The following is a 14,093-nucleotide window of genomic DNA, read 5'->3' as shown; positions in this document are numbered from 1 at the left end:
CACAATTTGATTTGGTAAGTGCTCTGCAGAGTACACTTTGAGTTCATGTTTCTCCTTTCAGAGGAAAGGAGGATTTTATTTCTGTCCCTGCAAGTGGGAACATCAGCAGCTATTTAAGTTTATACAATTTCTGAGACTTAACAAGAAGCAGGATCTGATTCCTCCCTTCTTCTTCAATAGCTCTTGTCATTCTGGTGAGTAAAACAGATTTACAAGAATCCAAGAGATAATCCCACAGGAGACTACAGGAAACTGCAGCAGGCTGAGAAATTTTTGTCACTCAAGGAACTGCATTCACCCAACTTTTTTATTATACCAGATTTGTCAGGGAACTGAACTCACCCAATATGACTGGATATTCTGGAACTCAATTCCAAAGTAGTCTGATTCAATCAAATTCAGATGCTTGTAAACTTCTGTCAATAATGTCTGGCCGTAACATTTTGACTAAGGAAATAATAAAAAAAAAGTTACAGTGAGATTAATAAGAAAAAACAAGAGTAAGTTTACAGCAAAACCAAATGGCATCTTTATAAACTGGAGAAAAACATCACAAAGTATAGGAATGTGCCTTTTGTTGATGGAGTGACCAAACTATCCTTTGTTCCCTCAAAAAGGAAAGAAGCCCAGAGGTTTCTCTCCTCGATTAGGTGAAAAAGCTGCCTCATAAGACTTTGAGGACTTCACCTCAAACTTAAGGAGAGCCAATTGGACAGAAGCCAAAAAGTCCTGCCTAAACAATTTACCAGAAAAAGAAGTTAATAAAGAAACTAATCACTTTTGTAAGGTGTTTCACCAGGGGCAGGAGGACCTCTTGCACCTGGCTCGATTTTTCTCTGTTTGTTATTTTGCCTTTTATTAAACCTTTTTGTTTCCAACACTGCAACAGAAGCCATCCTGCTGATTTCATGTCTCCAAAGGTAGCTGAGCTATCTTGGGTGAGTACTAGACCTCCAAGAGATGATGAGACCTGGCTCGAAGAGGCTACTATTACTACAAAGATCATTCACGGCGTTCTTGTCACTGTAACACACAAATATCCAATATACAAGACTCCATACAAAAATCCTCCACAGAAGCAGAGGAACTGAAGTTGACAGGGGCCACTGGAGGTCACGTACCCCCAGCCTCGTGCTGCCAGCAGGGTCAGCAGAGAGCTGAGGACAGCAGCTGCGGGCTATTTGCAGCTCCCTCAAGAAACCCACACGTTTGTTTGTGTAGCTGAGTGCTGTGGCCTGGAGCAGGAGCTGCCAAAGCCCTGCTCCACACAGACCCTCACTCACTCCTTCCCACCGCAGGGACCCCAGGGCCACCCCCAGGCTAGAAATGCCTGCGGACAGCGGGAACCCATCCAAACCTCCTCTCACACCACGCTGCCTGGGCAGTCTCGTCAATGAATCCCTCCCTCAAGAAACTCCCTCACTCACAAACCCTTTCTGAGAGCCAAGTTAGGGGCAAAGCCACAAACATCAGCAGAAATCAGCTACAGCAGAGAGCAGGATAATGGCACAGCACACCCAAAGCAGTGACACTTGGGGCTGCTGGCTCAGTCACCCCCTTTGCTCTCAGCACCTCTCACTGCAGCAGGCACCAGGAGAAAAGCAGCATCTCTGAACCCACACATCAGCACATCTGCATCACTCAGCAAAGAATCCAAAGGGCTGTCACAGCCCATCTCAGCAACACACAAAACCTAGCGTGGCCACCAAGCTCCACCTTGGGCCACAAAGCAGTGGCCCAGCTGTGGGGACAGGGTGTGGCACCATTCTGGATGGATGCCTGGGTTACCCAGCAGAATGCACTGACAGCCTTGATGCCACTGTGGGTTTGCTTATTTGGAAAAGCCCAGTGATGGAAGACTCTATGACTTTCCCATCAAAGCAGGCACAGAGTTCTGTAATGACTCTACACACCCAGAATAGTACCTGCTTTAAAAGTATTAGGCATTATAATGAATTATCACAGAGTCACAGGATGATTTGGGGAGGAAGGGACCTTTAAACTCATCCAGTCCCACCACTGCCATGGGCAGGGACACCTTCCACTGTCCCAGGCTGCTCCAAGCCCTGTCCAGCCTGGCCTTGGGCACTGCCAGGGATCCAGGGCCTTCTCTGGGCCACCTGTGCCAGGGCCTCACTACTCTCACATCAGGGAAAAATTTCTTCTCAACATTTCATCTAAATCTACCCTCCTTCATTTCAAAGCCAAATTAGTGATAGAATTAGAATAATTTAATACAATGCAAATTAAAATATCTGAAAGCAAGAATGTGTTATTTTAGGCTTAAAAGATAAAAAACAAGGGGTGACATTGGGAAAACAGTTTCACATGATTGAGGTGCATAAAAAATTCAAAAGTAATCACCTCTTACAGGAAAAAGATATAAACTGTCAAAGTTTTTAGAGCAGTGCAAATGCCTCTACGACTCTTAAAAAACCCCTAACATTTCATAGAGAAAAAGTCTGAGAGCCCTGCAGTGCTGCAAATCTGAAATAGCTTTGGTATCTGCAGTGGTGTGAGCAAAGCTCACTGAATCCAACCTCAGAGAAAAACAGAGAAGCAGGACACAAGATGGGTTTGTACCTCTCACTCAGGCTTTCAGCAGCCATGGTACCTGTAAGAGCAACCACAGCTTCACTCAGGTGAATTCATCTGGTGCAAACACCAATCATTCAAAAAGTTGCTTGGTATCACACTGGCTCAGGCCACTAATGCTGAAACCCCTAAATAAAACTGCAAGTCAGGAGAAATGATGCAATTCTCACTCACTGCAGATGGGACAGAGATGCCAGGCTGAGTGCTGACATGGTACATGAATTTGAGTATTCATATCTTTTTCTGAACGGGTTCTGTGATGTTTAAAAAGGCATTTTCTTGGTAAGAATACAGCTGCACTGTTTTAGCCAAAATCTGTGCTTCCAGAGGACTCTGTGGGTATGGGCTTTGGTTTTTAAATGGTGACAATGAAATAAGGAATAATACAGGTAATGGCAAGCCACATCTCCAGTAAATTACATTATTTCTCTGCTGTCTCCTGAACATTTCCCATGCAGGTTACAGACTCTGCCACAAGAGACATTTGTGCCTGGAAAAATGAATTTTGGAAATCAAGTTTTTTAATTTTCAACTGAAACACATTTCTTGCTATTCACAGAATGACCAGGTTGGAAGAGACCTTAAAGACCATGGAGTCCAAGCCAGCCCCAACAGCTCAACTCAACCCTGGCACCCAGGGCCACATCCAGGCTTTGTTAAACACACCCAGGCATGGGGACTCCACCACCTCCCTGGACAGCCATTCCAGAACTTTATCACCTTTCTGTAAAAAACTCTTTGCTAACATCCAACCTGAATTTCCCTTGGCGCAGCTTGAGGCTGTGTGCTCTGGTTGTGTCAGTGCTGCTGGAGAAAGGCAACACTGACAGAACAACCCCAACCTGAGCACAGGCACCTTTCAGGGAGTTGTAGAGAGTGATGGGGTCACCTCTGAGTCTCCTTTTCTCCAGACTGAGCACCCTCAGCTCCCTCAGTTGTTTCTCAAGTTCCCTCAGTCACTCCTCCATGTATTATGCTATGGACTTGTGCATAAATCTTAAAATAGGAACAGAAGAAAATATCCTCAAATATAGCAGGACCCTTGTTTTTTAAGGTCCATACCCACACATCTGTTACTGTGCACCTCCTTTTCCCAGGCCCCACAGAAGGGAACACTTTTCAGGCAGCAATGTCTGTGGGGAGGCAGCAATACCCTGACCAACCTCATGTGCAGAAAATGGGACGTGCACCTTGCCTTTGCATGGTACAAACCTTCAGAAGCCTCTGAACAGGACATGTCCTGTGCCCCAGGTCTCTGATTTCTCAGTCATTAAACAAAACCCAGTTCTGGTTCCAACATCACCTTTTGTTAGAGCTGGCACAGTTGGATTAACTCCTGAAAGATGCCTGCTGACAATCAGACAAGTTTTACAGCCAAACTGAGCTGCACAAGGGATCTGTGTGCAGGGCTACTTCCATCCAGGCATTAAAATGATCCCAACTGGATTTTAATACACAGCTTTCTTCCTTTCCCACTCAGCCACAGCTCCTGGCTCCATCAAGGTCTGTGCCTGAAGACAATCCAGCTGCCTTCACCTCTCCCAAAAAAGAGGCTTTATGGCACAGATCCCTGGCACTTCTCCCCTTCCACTGTCAAGTCCACACTCCTTCAAGATAAACTGGAGATGAAGAAATTTAGATGGTTGGAGCTGGAAGAACTTGACAACCAAAATTATAATTAAATTATAAAGGTGCCATCCAAATGTTAAAAGTGTAAAATAATTTTGCTTGGGTTACCAACTGTAATTTTGGGTGTCATTTACAATGAAAAGCTAAGAAAAACCTCAGTTTAAGCTCAGTATCATTTTGCATCTTTCAAAGGATAAATGTCACATTTTAAAAGAACAGTATTAATTTTATTTTAGAATAAAAATGGAGTTCAAAAGCTTGAGCCAGAACAGTCTTTTATTATTTTGCTTCAAATTCTTTGGGAAAACTCCTCCTAGAAGTATTTGATTCCTCAAGTTGTTTATTGCATTTATAACCATCCTTTCCAAAGAGTTGAACATTTTGAAGTAGACAGAAATGAAAGTAACATAGTGGGCAGCTCCATGTCATTGTTTAATTTGCATAAAAGCAGCACAAAGCAAAATATTTGACGTAATTTCTTAATTACTGTAATTTTGACAGCAAGGCAAGTAGCTGCATGAATGCATTTCATAAAGGTCCTGCTTTCAATACAAATTCACAACATGGCATACTTTCCATTCCAAACCTCTCAATTACTCTTTATTTTCTGCCAAGACAATGACTACTGATATTGCTGAATTATTTCACATTAAAAAAAAAGAAGAAAAAATTGGGCAAAAAAACCTAAATAGGCAGCTAACAACAGCTTTCCTTGGTGACCCTGCTCTAACTGTACTGTGGATAATTTTAATGAGTCACCATTAAAAGACTGATAAGTAGAATAGATTTATTTCAAATTGATTTCTATAGTGAAATCAAACTTTAAAAGTTCCCTCCGAGCTGCACAAGTGCCAGCAGGTGCCCTGGCAGCCAGTGATGGCACAGAGAGCCCTGTGTGGCAAGAGGAACCCCAAACCAAACCCCAAAACCCTCCCAGTGCTAAGACAGCATCAAATAGGAGCAGCCATTCCCAGCTGAAGGTTCCTGCCTCAAGGAGATATCTTTATTTTTTACTTTATAAGAATAAACATATTTAATGTTAGGAGTGCTTAGGACAGAGGTATAAAATATAAATTTTTTTTTTAAGTAGTAACAGCAGTTATTTTTGTTTTATAGAACAATATAATCACAGGATGGTTTGGATAGGAAGGGACCTTAAAACCCATCTCATTCCACCCCTGCCATGGGCAGGGACACCTTCCACTGTCCCAGGCTGCTCCAAGCCCTGTCCAGCCTGGCCTTGGACACTGCCAGGGATCCAGGGGCTGCTCTGGGCACCCTGTGCCAGGGCCTCCCCACCCTCACAGGGAAGAATTCCTTCTCAACATTTCATCTAAATCTCCCTTCTTCATTTTAAAGCCAAATTAGTGCTAGAATTAGAATAATTCAATACAATGCAAATTAAAATATCTGAGAGCAGGAATGTTCTATTTTCCACTCTCCCAGGCTGCTCCAAGCCCTGTCCCCATCCTGGCCTTGGGCACTGCCAGGGATCCAGGGGCATCCACAGCTGCTCAGGGCACCCTGTGCCAGGGCCTCAGCACCCTCAAAGGGAACAATTCCTTCCCAAGATCCCATCCATCCCTGCCCTCTGGCAGTGGGAGCCATTCCCTGTGTCCTGTCACTCCAGGCTTTGTCCCCAGTCCCTCTCCAGCTCTCCTGGAGCCCCTTTAGGCTCTGGAAAGGGCCCTGAGGTCTCCCTGGAGCTTCTCCTCTCAGGTGAGCACCCCCAGCTGTGCCAGCCTGGCTCCAGAGCAGAGGGGCTCCAGCCCTTGGAGCATCTCTGTGGCCTCCTCCAGACTGGCTCCATCTCCTCCTGATGGGGTCTCACAGAGCAGAGCAGAGCAGAGGGGGACAATCAAGCCAAGTGTAATTTGCTATTTTCTCAAATATCACTGCTACATGGCAGATTCCCCCTCTGCCATGAAGTCTGAGCTTAGGAAGAGAGAAAACAAACTCATAGCCTAGGATTTTCAGTAGACCATAGCTCAATATCATAGCTCCAAATCAGGCTTCCTCTCTACCTCCCAAACTTGTCTTCCAGACATCTTAACTTTCTGTTTCCACATATTTTAATTTAAAAACCAAAAACCCCCATATTTTCATAAGGACTAGTACTCTCATCTTCCAAAACTGGCAAGCTGTCCTTGCTCCAACTTTCCAAAAAAGAAATCCACTTTTGGCAGCAGATAAGCTGGAAGGGAAAATCAGTCCAAAAGTCAAGAGTTTGGGAAAAAAAAAAAAAGTGTTATAAAGCTGAGGTTTAGAATGGAAACTCTTGTGCAACCAGAGCCACTGGACCCTAGCACCAGCAAACACCTTGGATTTTTGTGTCACAGAAATGAGAAATCAGCATCTGTCAGGACACCAATTCCTCTGGTTAACAGTGGATGTGCATGAGAGGCACAAGTTCAGGTTTGACATCATCACTCACAAGCAGCCAACACAGAGCACCCTGTGAATGGCCAAGGCAAACTAAACTGATTGAAATAAAGGTCAATCCAACATGGATTTTTATTGTTTTTTCTTCTTTGGGGCGTTTTAAAAGTTTTCCTAATGAAAAAGTGATTTTTCACTTTATGGCAAATTAAAAAAAAACAGACATTTGCAACTAAACATAGATTTGTTATTTCCTTTCTTAATCAGAAATATGCAAACATTTTGGTGAGTTTATAGCTCTGTTTATCTCCAACTCTTCTGTAATCTGTTAGATCTCTGTCCAAATGAAGCGTGAGACAGAAAAACAACCCTCAAAACCCCCTGTTAATAATCACCATTAATGCCACATGTAAACAAAACTGCATTTCTGAATACAGGCTGGACATCAGAATCTTTAGTAGAAAGAAGGAAATAATCTCATGTGGCAAGGAGTACCAGCCATCAGCTTTGTGCTTCCATGGCTGAAACAAGATGACCTTACAGCTCCATATCAAATATTCAATCTGCAGACTGGAAGAGCAAGAAACAACTGCCTTCCTTTTCAGTACTTTATCAGTTTTCTCAATTCTGATTGGAACTAGTGACTCCAATGAAAATACTCCCTGATTCCCCACAAAAACAAGTACCAGGTAACAAGTCTGTCAAACACTGTTTTCATCTGCTCAGCCAAATTGCTTAAATACTATTTTATTTTGATCATCTGAACATTTAACAATAACTTTAAGCTTCAAGTCTTTCAATTTTTTCTTTTAACTCTTTGTGAAGAAAAGGGTATTTTAAATACACTTATTTTATCCACCCTTCTATACTGACAGGTCCCAGCTGCAGGTTACTTTACTAAGAGCACATCAAGAATATTCTGCAGGGCTTTTAACAGCTTACAGAGCACAGGATGCAGCTTCATTATCACAAAATGAGCTAGAGTGCACTTTCATCTTGAAAGTTCTTCTTTATAAAAGAAGATTATGTTACAGAAAAAGATATTATGTTACAGAAAGAAGAATTATTGTGTTACAGTATTTCCACACAACATTGAAGTATCATTTACTCAAGTATGGAAGCTGAAAACCCAAATAAAAATCTTGGAGCTATTTTAAGTTCCATTATTACACTCCATGCTGGGCATTTTTTTGTTTAGGAAAAAAAATAAAATTCTAAGACTCTCTCCCATTTTTTTTTCTCCTAGGATGTCAGTGGTTGGTTTTGATGTGGTTTTGTCAGGGTTTTTTAAAGCAGAATCCACAGCCAGACAAATTATTCTAGAAATGGAAGCCTCTGGCTCATTTAATTAAGGCTAGCTTTAAAATTATGATCATTTAAAGGGTAATTTAAGGCAATGTCAAAGCACTGAACCAGCTCTACCCAACAAACAAGCTTTTCCAGAGTGGTTAAACTTGCTGGATGCCTGAAAGTAGGAAAACAACAACTGGTTGACATGGGAAGACATTCCCAAAAGGGAGGGAATTACATGAATGAGACTGGGAAATGTACACTTAGGTAGAGAGCACATGGAGAAAATGGCCCTAAGTTTTAGAAATGGTGCTGTGCTGAAATACCTGGAGTACTTGGAGTAAAACTGCTGTAGACTACTTGGGGAAGAAGAAAGTCACATTAATTAACACCAGGGGCCACATCCTTGGACAGAGTTTCACAGATACTGCTGGAGGATTTGGCAGCAGAGCTCCTGCTTGTTAAAATTAAACATCCAGGTGACAGCAGTGACAGCACCACAGAGAGGAGCAGCTTTGGGGTAGCTGATCCCAAGTTCAGGCTCATACCAGAAAGTCTGAGCACCTCCTTTGTCCACACAAGCTCACAAAGAGAAGGAATGAGAAGGGATTGATCTCAATTTTCCCCCCTTGAGCATTGTTCCTTGCACAAACCCTGAACTTTCCTACAGCCATTCCCTCAGGGCTGGCCACCCCACACACTCAGAGCTGCTGCTCCTGGGACCTTGCACAGCTTCATTCCATAGGCATGTACATGCATATAAATAAAACTCTGTATTTTTAAGTCATTTTAAACAAAGAAAATACTCTGTTTTCCTCTGTTCATAAAAACAAAAAAACAAACAAAAGAAAAAGAAAACACCACCTCACTAAAATTGCAAGTCTTTCTCCATTAATTATGCTTTTGCCTCAAAACCCTCATCCATGCCCACATTCACCAGATTTGATCTGGCCTTTCATACAATTACTGAATAGTTCAGGTTGGAAGGGACCTTAAAACCCATCTCATTCCAGCTCCTGCCATGGGCAGGGTCACCCTCCACTGTCCCAGGTTGCTCCAAGCCCTGTCCAGCCTGGCCTTGGACACTGCCAGGGATCCAGGGGCAGCCACAGCTGCTCTGGGCACCTGTGCCAGGGCCTCAGCCCCCTCACAGGGAACAATTCCTTCCCAATATCCCATCCATCCCTGCCCTCTGCAGTGGAAGCCATTCCCTGTGCCCTGCCACTCCAGAACCTTTTCCCAAGCCCCTCTCCAGCTCTCCTGGAGCCCCTACAGGTGCTCAAAGACCTCAGAAAGGTCTCCACAGAGATTTTCCTTCTCCAGGCTGCACAATCCCAATTCTCCCAGCCTTCTCTCCTAGGAGAGGTGTTCCAGCACCCAGGGACTGTACTTCCCCTGCAAGGCTACTCCAGGCTGACACTTCTTTGAGGAAATCTGCCCAAAGGAAATCATTTAAAACATCTAGAAGACAGCTATGACAGACTCTTTGGACAAAAGGCAAATACAAATTGGGTATTTTTATAGAAAAGGCCAAAATTCCCTTTTGTTTTGTGCAAAACTGAAATGGTACCAGCTGTCCTAACATCACACCCCACTGTACTTTGAGCAGAGGTGGTGATGGGTTAATAAATACCTACAAGCCAGATTAGATAAGGCCAAGCTTTTCTAACTTCCCCTTTGCCAGCAGGGGTTTCCTACAGCACTGCCTTCAGGCTGCCTGCCTGACAAGTGGGCTGAGGGCACAGCAACACTTTTCCTTCATGATTTCAGTTGAAGATGTGTCAGACAGCTCTAATAGAGTCTCTACAAAGCTTTGGGGGTTTTCCCTTCTCTAATTCTTGTTTTTATTAATGAAAGACTGCTCAGTCAGAGAGAGGGGCCCACCCCCCTCCCATATCCAACACTCCAGCCTTGAACAGTAAATCTCTCATGCCAGGCATTGCCACCATAGCACAGCTTTTTAAATATTCTATATATATGGTCTCTCTTTTACCCAAGCAGGCAGCACTGCCCTTTCCAAACAGGAATTTGGCTGACACACAGGTGTGTTTAGCTAAATGCACATCCCAAGTCTGTGTGCTCTGAACCTTTAGAGCACCATGACACACAATCCTTGCTCAGCTCCAAATCCCTTTTTCCAGTAATCACAAACTTAAAATTTCTCTGATGTGCCTCTCAGCACACTGAACTTCTGTGGCTGTGTTTAGCTGCCCGTTGCCTGATTCTTGGTTTGCTCTTGGGTTTTCTTCCCTTTCAGGCTCCCTATATTTTACAGAATTACCCATCTGTGGGCCCCACCTTGAATGCCACCCACACCCAAAAAAGGTTTAAAAGGTTTCCAGTGGACTTCTTATTTTTGGGGTTTTTGTAGAATACAGCATTTCCTATGCCATTTTGGTTGAGTGGCATAGGACTGACTTCAGCTGATTTTCATTATCCTACATCAGTAGATTATGAAAACAGAAACAAACACCTGCCTAGCCATACAAACTGTTAGGAATTCAATTCACTACTATTAAAAATTATTATTTCAAGGACTGTAATAATACTTGATCACCATTTTCCTAAACGGTTTCTGTGTTTTAAGATGCATGCATATAATCAACTTTTTGTACAGGGCTATTCAGACTGGTTTTTCTTTATTGCAGTACAACACAATTTTCTTTACATATAATATATATATAATATGACACCTAAGGCCAAGAGAATTGTAAAATAATAATTTTGGCTTATACAATTCAAGTTCATATTTTTCAAAAAAAACCCAAAAAACAAAAAAATCAAAAAACACTTGAATGAACAAAACACACTCTAAATGTCTGTCAATAAAATGGCTGTGGTTTCACCTTTCCCCACCCCATACCACATTCCTACATAGCATCAAAAAAGTCCAGCTTCCAAACACAAAATAACAGGCCTAAAAAATATATGGAGGAAGCAAACAGCACACAAAATGCAAAGCTTTAGTTACCTTCTTCTTAAACCCTGTAATAATTGCAAATTTAAAAGAGTGAATTACTAACTTTCTCTTCTGAGGTCAGATAAAAATAAGTCCTAAGGCAGCTTATTTGCCATATTTAGGAGACTCAAACTGAAGCAATGACAAACATCTGGCTATGATTCTTTCTGGAATTTTGACTATTTCTTCCTGGCTAGGGAAGAAAAACACTGTGAGCTGACCAACAGCACCTCGATTCCTCCAGCACAGCACTTAATAGGATTCAGCAGCAGACTATTCCTTGACTCCTCACATATTTAAGCTGTTAATACTTTCACAGCACAGAGGGGGAAAGCTTCATGCAAGGAAGGTCTAAGCAGGCACAGGGAGAGCAAGGCAGAGGCAGGAGGGCACAAGTGCCAGTGCCAGAGCCAGGACTGGGCTGTCTGTGCCACCAGCAGCATGCCCAGGGCTCCTCATGGCACACAGCAAGAGCTTTTCAGTGCCCACAGCATCATCCCAGTGTTTGACATATTTCTTACTTAAAATTATTCAATAACAGCAGTTAAAAGTTGCATCATTTCTGCACCATCCCCATGAAAGTTCTTGGGGACACTAAAGCCACCAAAAAGCTGCTACTGAGAGCAGCATTTGCCATGTGCAGAGTGGGAAACACTCCCCAAGTCATGGGAAGGATATTGCTTGGCTCCTCACATATTTAAGCTGTTGATACTTTCACAGCACAGAGGGGGAAGCCATGCAAGGAAGGTCTAAGCAGGCACAGGGAGAGCAAGGCAGAGGCAGGAGGGCACAAGTGCCAGTGCCAGGATTGGGCTGTCTATGCCACCAGCAGCATGCCCAGGGCTCCTCATGGCACACTGCAAGTGCTTTTCAGTGCCCACAGCATCATCCCAGTGTTTAACATATACATATTTCTTACTTCAATTACTCAAAATTACTCAATAACAGCAGTTAAAAGTTGCATCATTTCTGCACCATCCCCATGCAAGTTCTTGGGGGCACTAAAGCCACCAAAAAGCTGCTACTGAGAGCAGCATTTGCCATGTGCAGGAGTGGGAAACACTCCCCAAGTCATGGGAAGGATATTGCAGTCAGATTGCTTCCTCTGCCATCCCAAAAACTTCCTGCAGCCCCAGGCCAGCTCCTGATTTCAGGGCCTCCAATGGCTGCTCAAAAACAATGGGCATCCCAGGGGAAGCCACTTTCATGGCACCTTTTCAATCACAGATAACTGCAGACTGCACAGAAACCAGAATAACCAGAGTTATTCTACTCCATGCTGAACACAAGGATGGAGAGTAGCTTTGCACTTTTATTAATGCAATTTATAAATTCCAATAAGCCAAGGAGGTGCCCAGCAAAGACACAATCACTGTCAGAGTAATCATCAAGTACACATGTTCAGTTTAGTACAGAATAAGCCACTTTGGTTCTGCAGTAATTAATAGTTTTGCAGGCTATGTCAATGAACACCAAAGCAGACAAGAGCAGTGAGAGGACACTAATTCATAAGAAAATAAAGGGAAATTACAGTGTAATCTTATCTAAGCAGCTGTTCCCAAGAAGGGCAGTGGAGTGGAGCATCTCCCTGCTAGGAGTCCACCCCTGTCAGAGGGAAAGGGACATCCCAGACAGCATGGCAGGGATGCAGAACATCATTACTTCATTGCATTAAAAATAATTGAAAAGAACAGACTTTTGTTCTCAAAACAGCCCCACAAAGATTAGCACAAAAGAAAAAAAATCCACTTTAAATTTTTCCTTAGAATGGAGCAGGCAGGCAGATCCTATAATAAAATGTACAAATATTTTTGATTCCCAAATTCCATTTGACATCCAAGCAGAAGGAGAAGAGGAAGTACATGCCATTGAAGAAGCACCAAGTTCTCCCCCAACAATTCAGTAAACTTGAAGCACAATAATATAAACTACTTTTTCTGGGGCACTTCCTCATAGCATAGAGAATAGTTCATGTAAAAGAATTTCCTAAATGACACATATCACACAGGCCAAATATTAAACATCATCTGTTGGCAGCAATTCCATTAAATGTCATTTTGGTGAATTCAACCCAGCCCAGACCCTTTTACTTAAAGAGTCTGCCACATTTTTGTGTTGATCAAAAGCCTCCAAGTTTAATCTCTTCAGAAAATCTGGAAAGCTGGCAGAACTTCTACTGTAAAACCCTGCTTACTTTGAAGTGTGAACAAAATTGAATTTGCCAATCAATCATTCATCTCACAGTGTGCAAAACCACCCTTTGGACAGACTTAGTTTGGAGAGAAGAGGCCAGGTAACCCATGAAATGGCACAAGCAAGATTTGAGCTGACTAAACAAGCTGGCGGTAAAAAGGGAAAAAAAACAACTCATGGAAATAATGAATATTGCAGCCTAGCTCTGAATGGATGTGTTTCATTCTCTCTTCTGTTTTGGAAGGGAAAGGAGAACCCATAAATAGCTCATTTTCAGTTTTTCAAACTCCAGAAAACATTGAGTATTTCTCCATCCCCTAACAATCAAATCAGATTCACTGGAGAAAGTTTCTGCCCAACATACTTTAAAGAATAATTCCCTCTTAGTAATTAATAAAATTCCTACTTAGAAATCAAACCTCATGAAACAGATGGGGAAAATTGACAGAGCCAATAGACTTCAAAGGTGGTTGAATGTAGCTATGTGGAACTTCCAGCACACTGTTCCAGATACACCAAAAACACAAAGAAATAAAACTGTTCTTTCCCATTTTGTTCTCTCTCCATCCATTACATCACTCTGGCAGTCTCTTTCCTTGCTCTTTGGCAAGTTAAGAAGTCAGGTGGGTTACCAAACCCACCAGGAGAGAAGCAACTGTTTTAACCACATCCTGGAGAAAGGAAGGGCTGGCAAGGTAAAGCTGCATGGATTCCCTTGTTCCTGTGGTTACTCTGTTCATCCCATATGGTTAAAAATGCTGCTACTGTGGCTCATTTTAGGCAGGGAGGCAACAAACAGGGCTACTGCAGCAGGGAAGGGTCTCTGCAGGAGCTGATCCTACACTCAGTCTGTCTGCCCTTCCATTGACACACCAGTTTTCCCAATAAAAAGTCACTTGCCATAGCTCTTACAGATAGAAAAATTATTTTCCCCAAAATAATTTGGAAAAAAAAGCCCCAAAGCACCTTTTGGGATGACCCCCATCTCCCCAAGCAGGCAGTGCCAAAACCCCATGGGAAAGGCCTGTGCCCCTGCACTGACAAAGCA

At 42.9% G+C, this 14,093-nt stretch overlaps 1 protein-coding gene across 7 annotated transcripts in view; it reads right to left on the bottom strand.

The window, feature by feature from the left end:
• The window catches only part of FARP2 (FERM, ARH/RhoGEF and pleckstrin domain protein 2), a 73,626-nt gene that overhangs the window by 52,458 nt on the left and 7,075 nt on the right, over nucleotides 1-14,093 (bottom strand). For all 7 annotated transcript variants that reach the window (XR_013183592.1, XR_013183593.1, XM_077183714.1 and 4 more), the window contains exon 3: nucleotides 343-447. Coding sequence is in view for 5 of the 7 variants with exons in the window: in XM_077183714.1 (XP_077039829.1) it covers nucleotides 343-447 (105 nt within the window). In the remaining 2 variants the exon portion in view is untranslated. The remainder of the gene's footprint in view (nucleotides 1-342; nucleotides 448-14,093) is intronic.

This window comes from Agelaius phoeniceus, chromosome 10 (genome assembly GCF_051311805.1).
Source record: "Agelaius phoeniceus isolate bAgePho1 chromosome 10, bAgePho1.hap1, whole genome shotgun sequence".
In the NCBI taxonomy this organism is placed as follows: domain Eukaryota; kingdom Metazoa; phylum Chordata; class Aves; order Passeriformes; family Icteridae; genus Agelaius; species Agelaius phoeniceus.
Note: the sequence above shows the minus strand (reverse complement) of the source record. Positions and strands in the feature narration are given on the sequence as shown.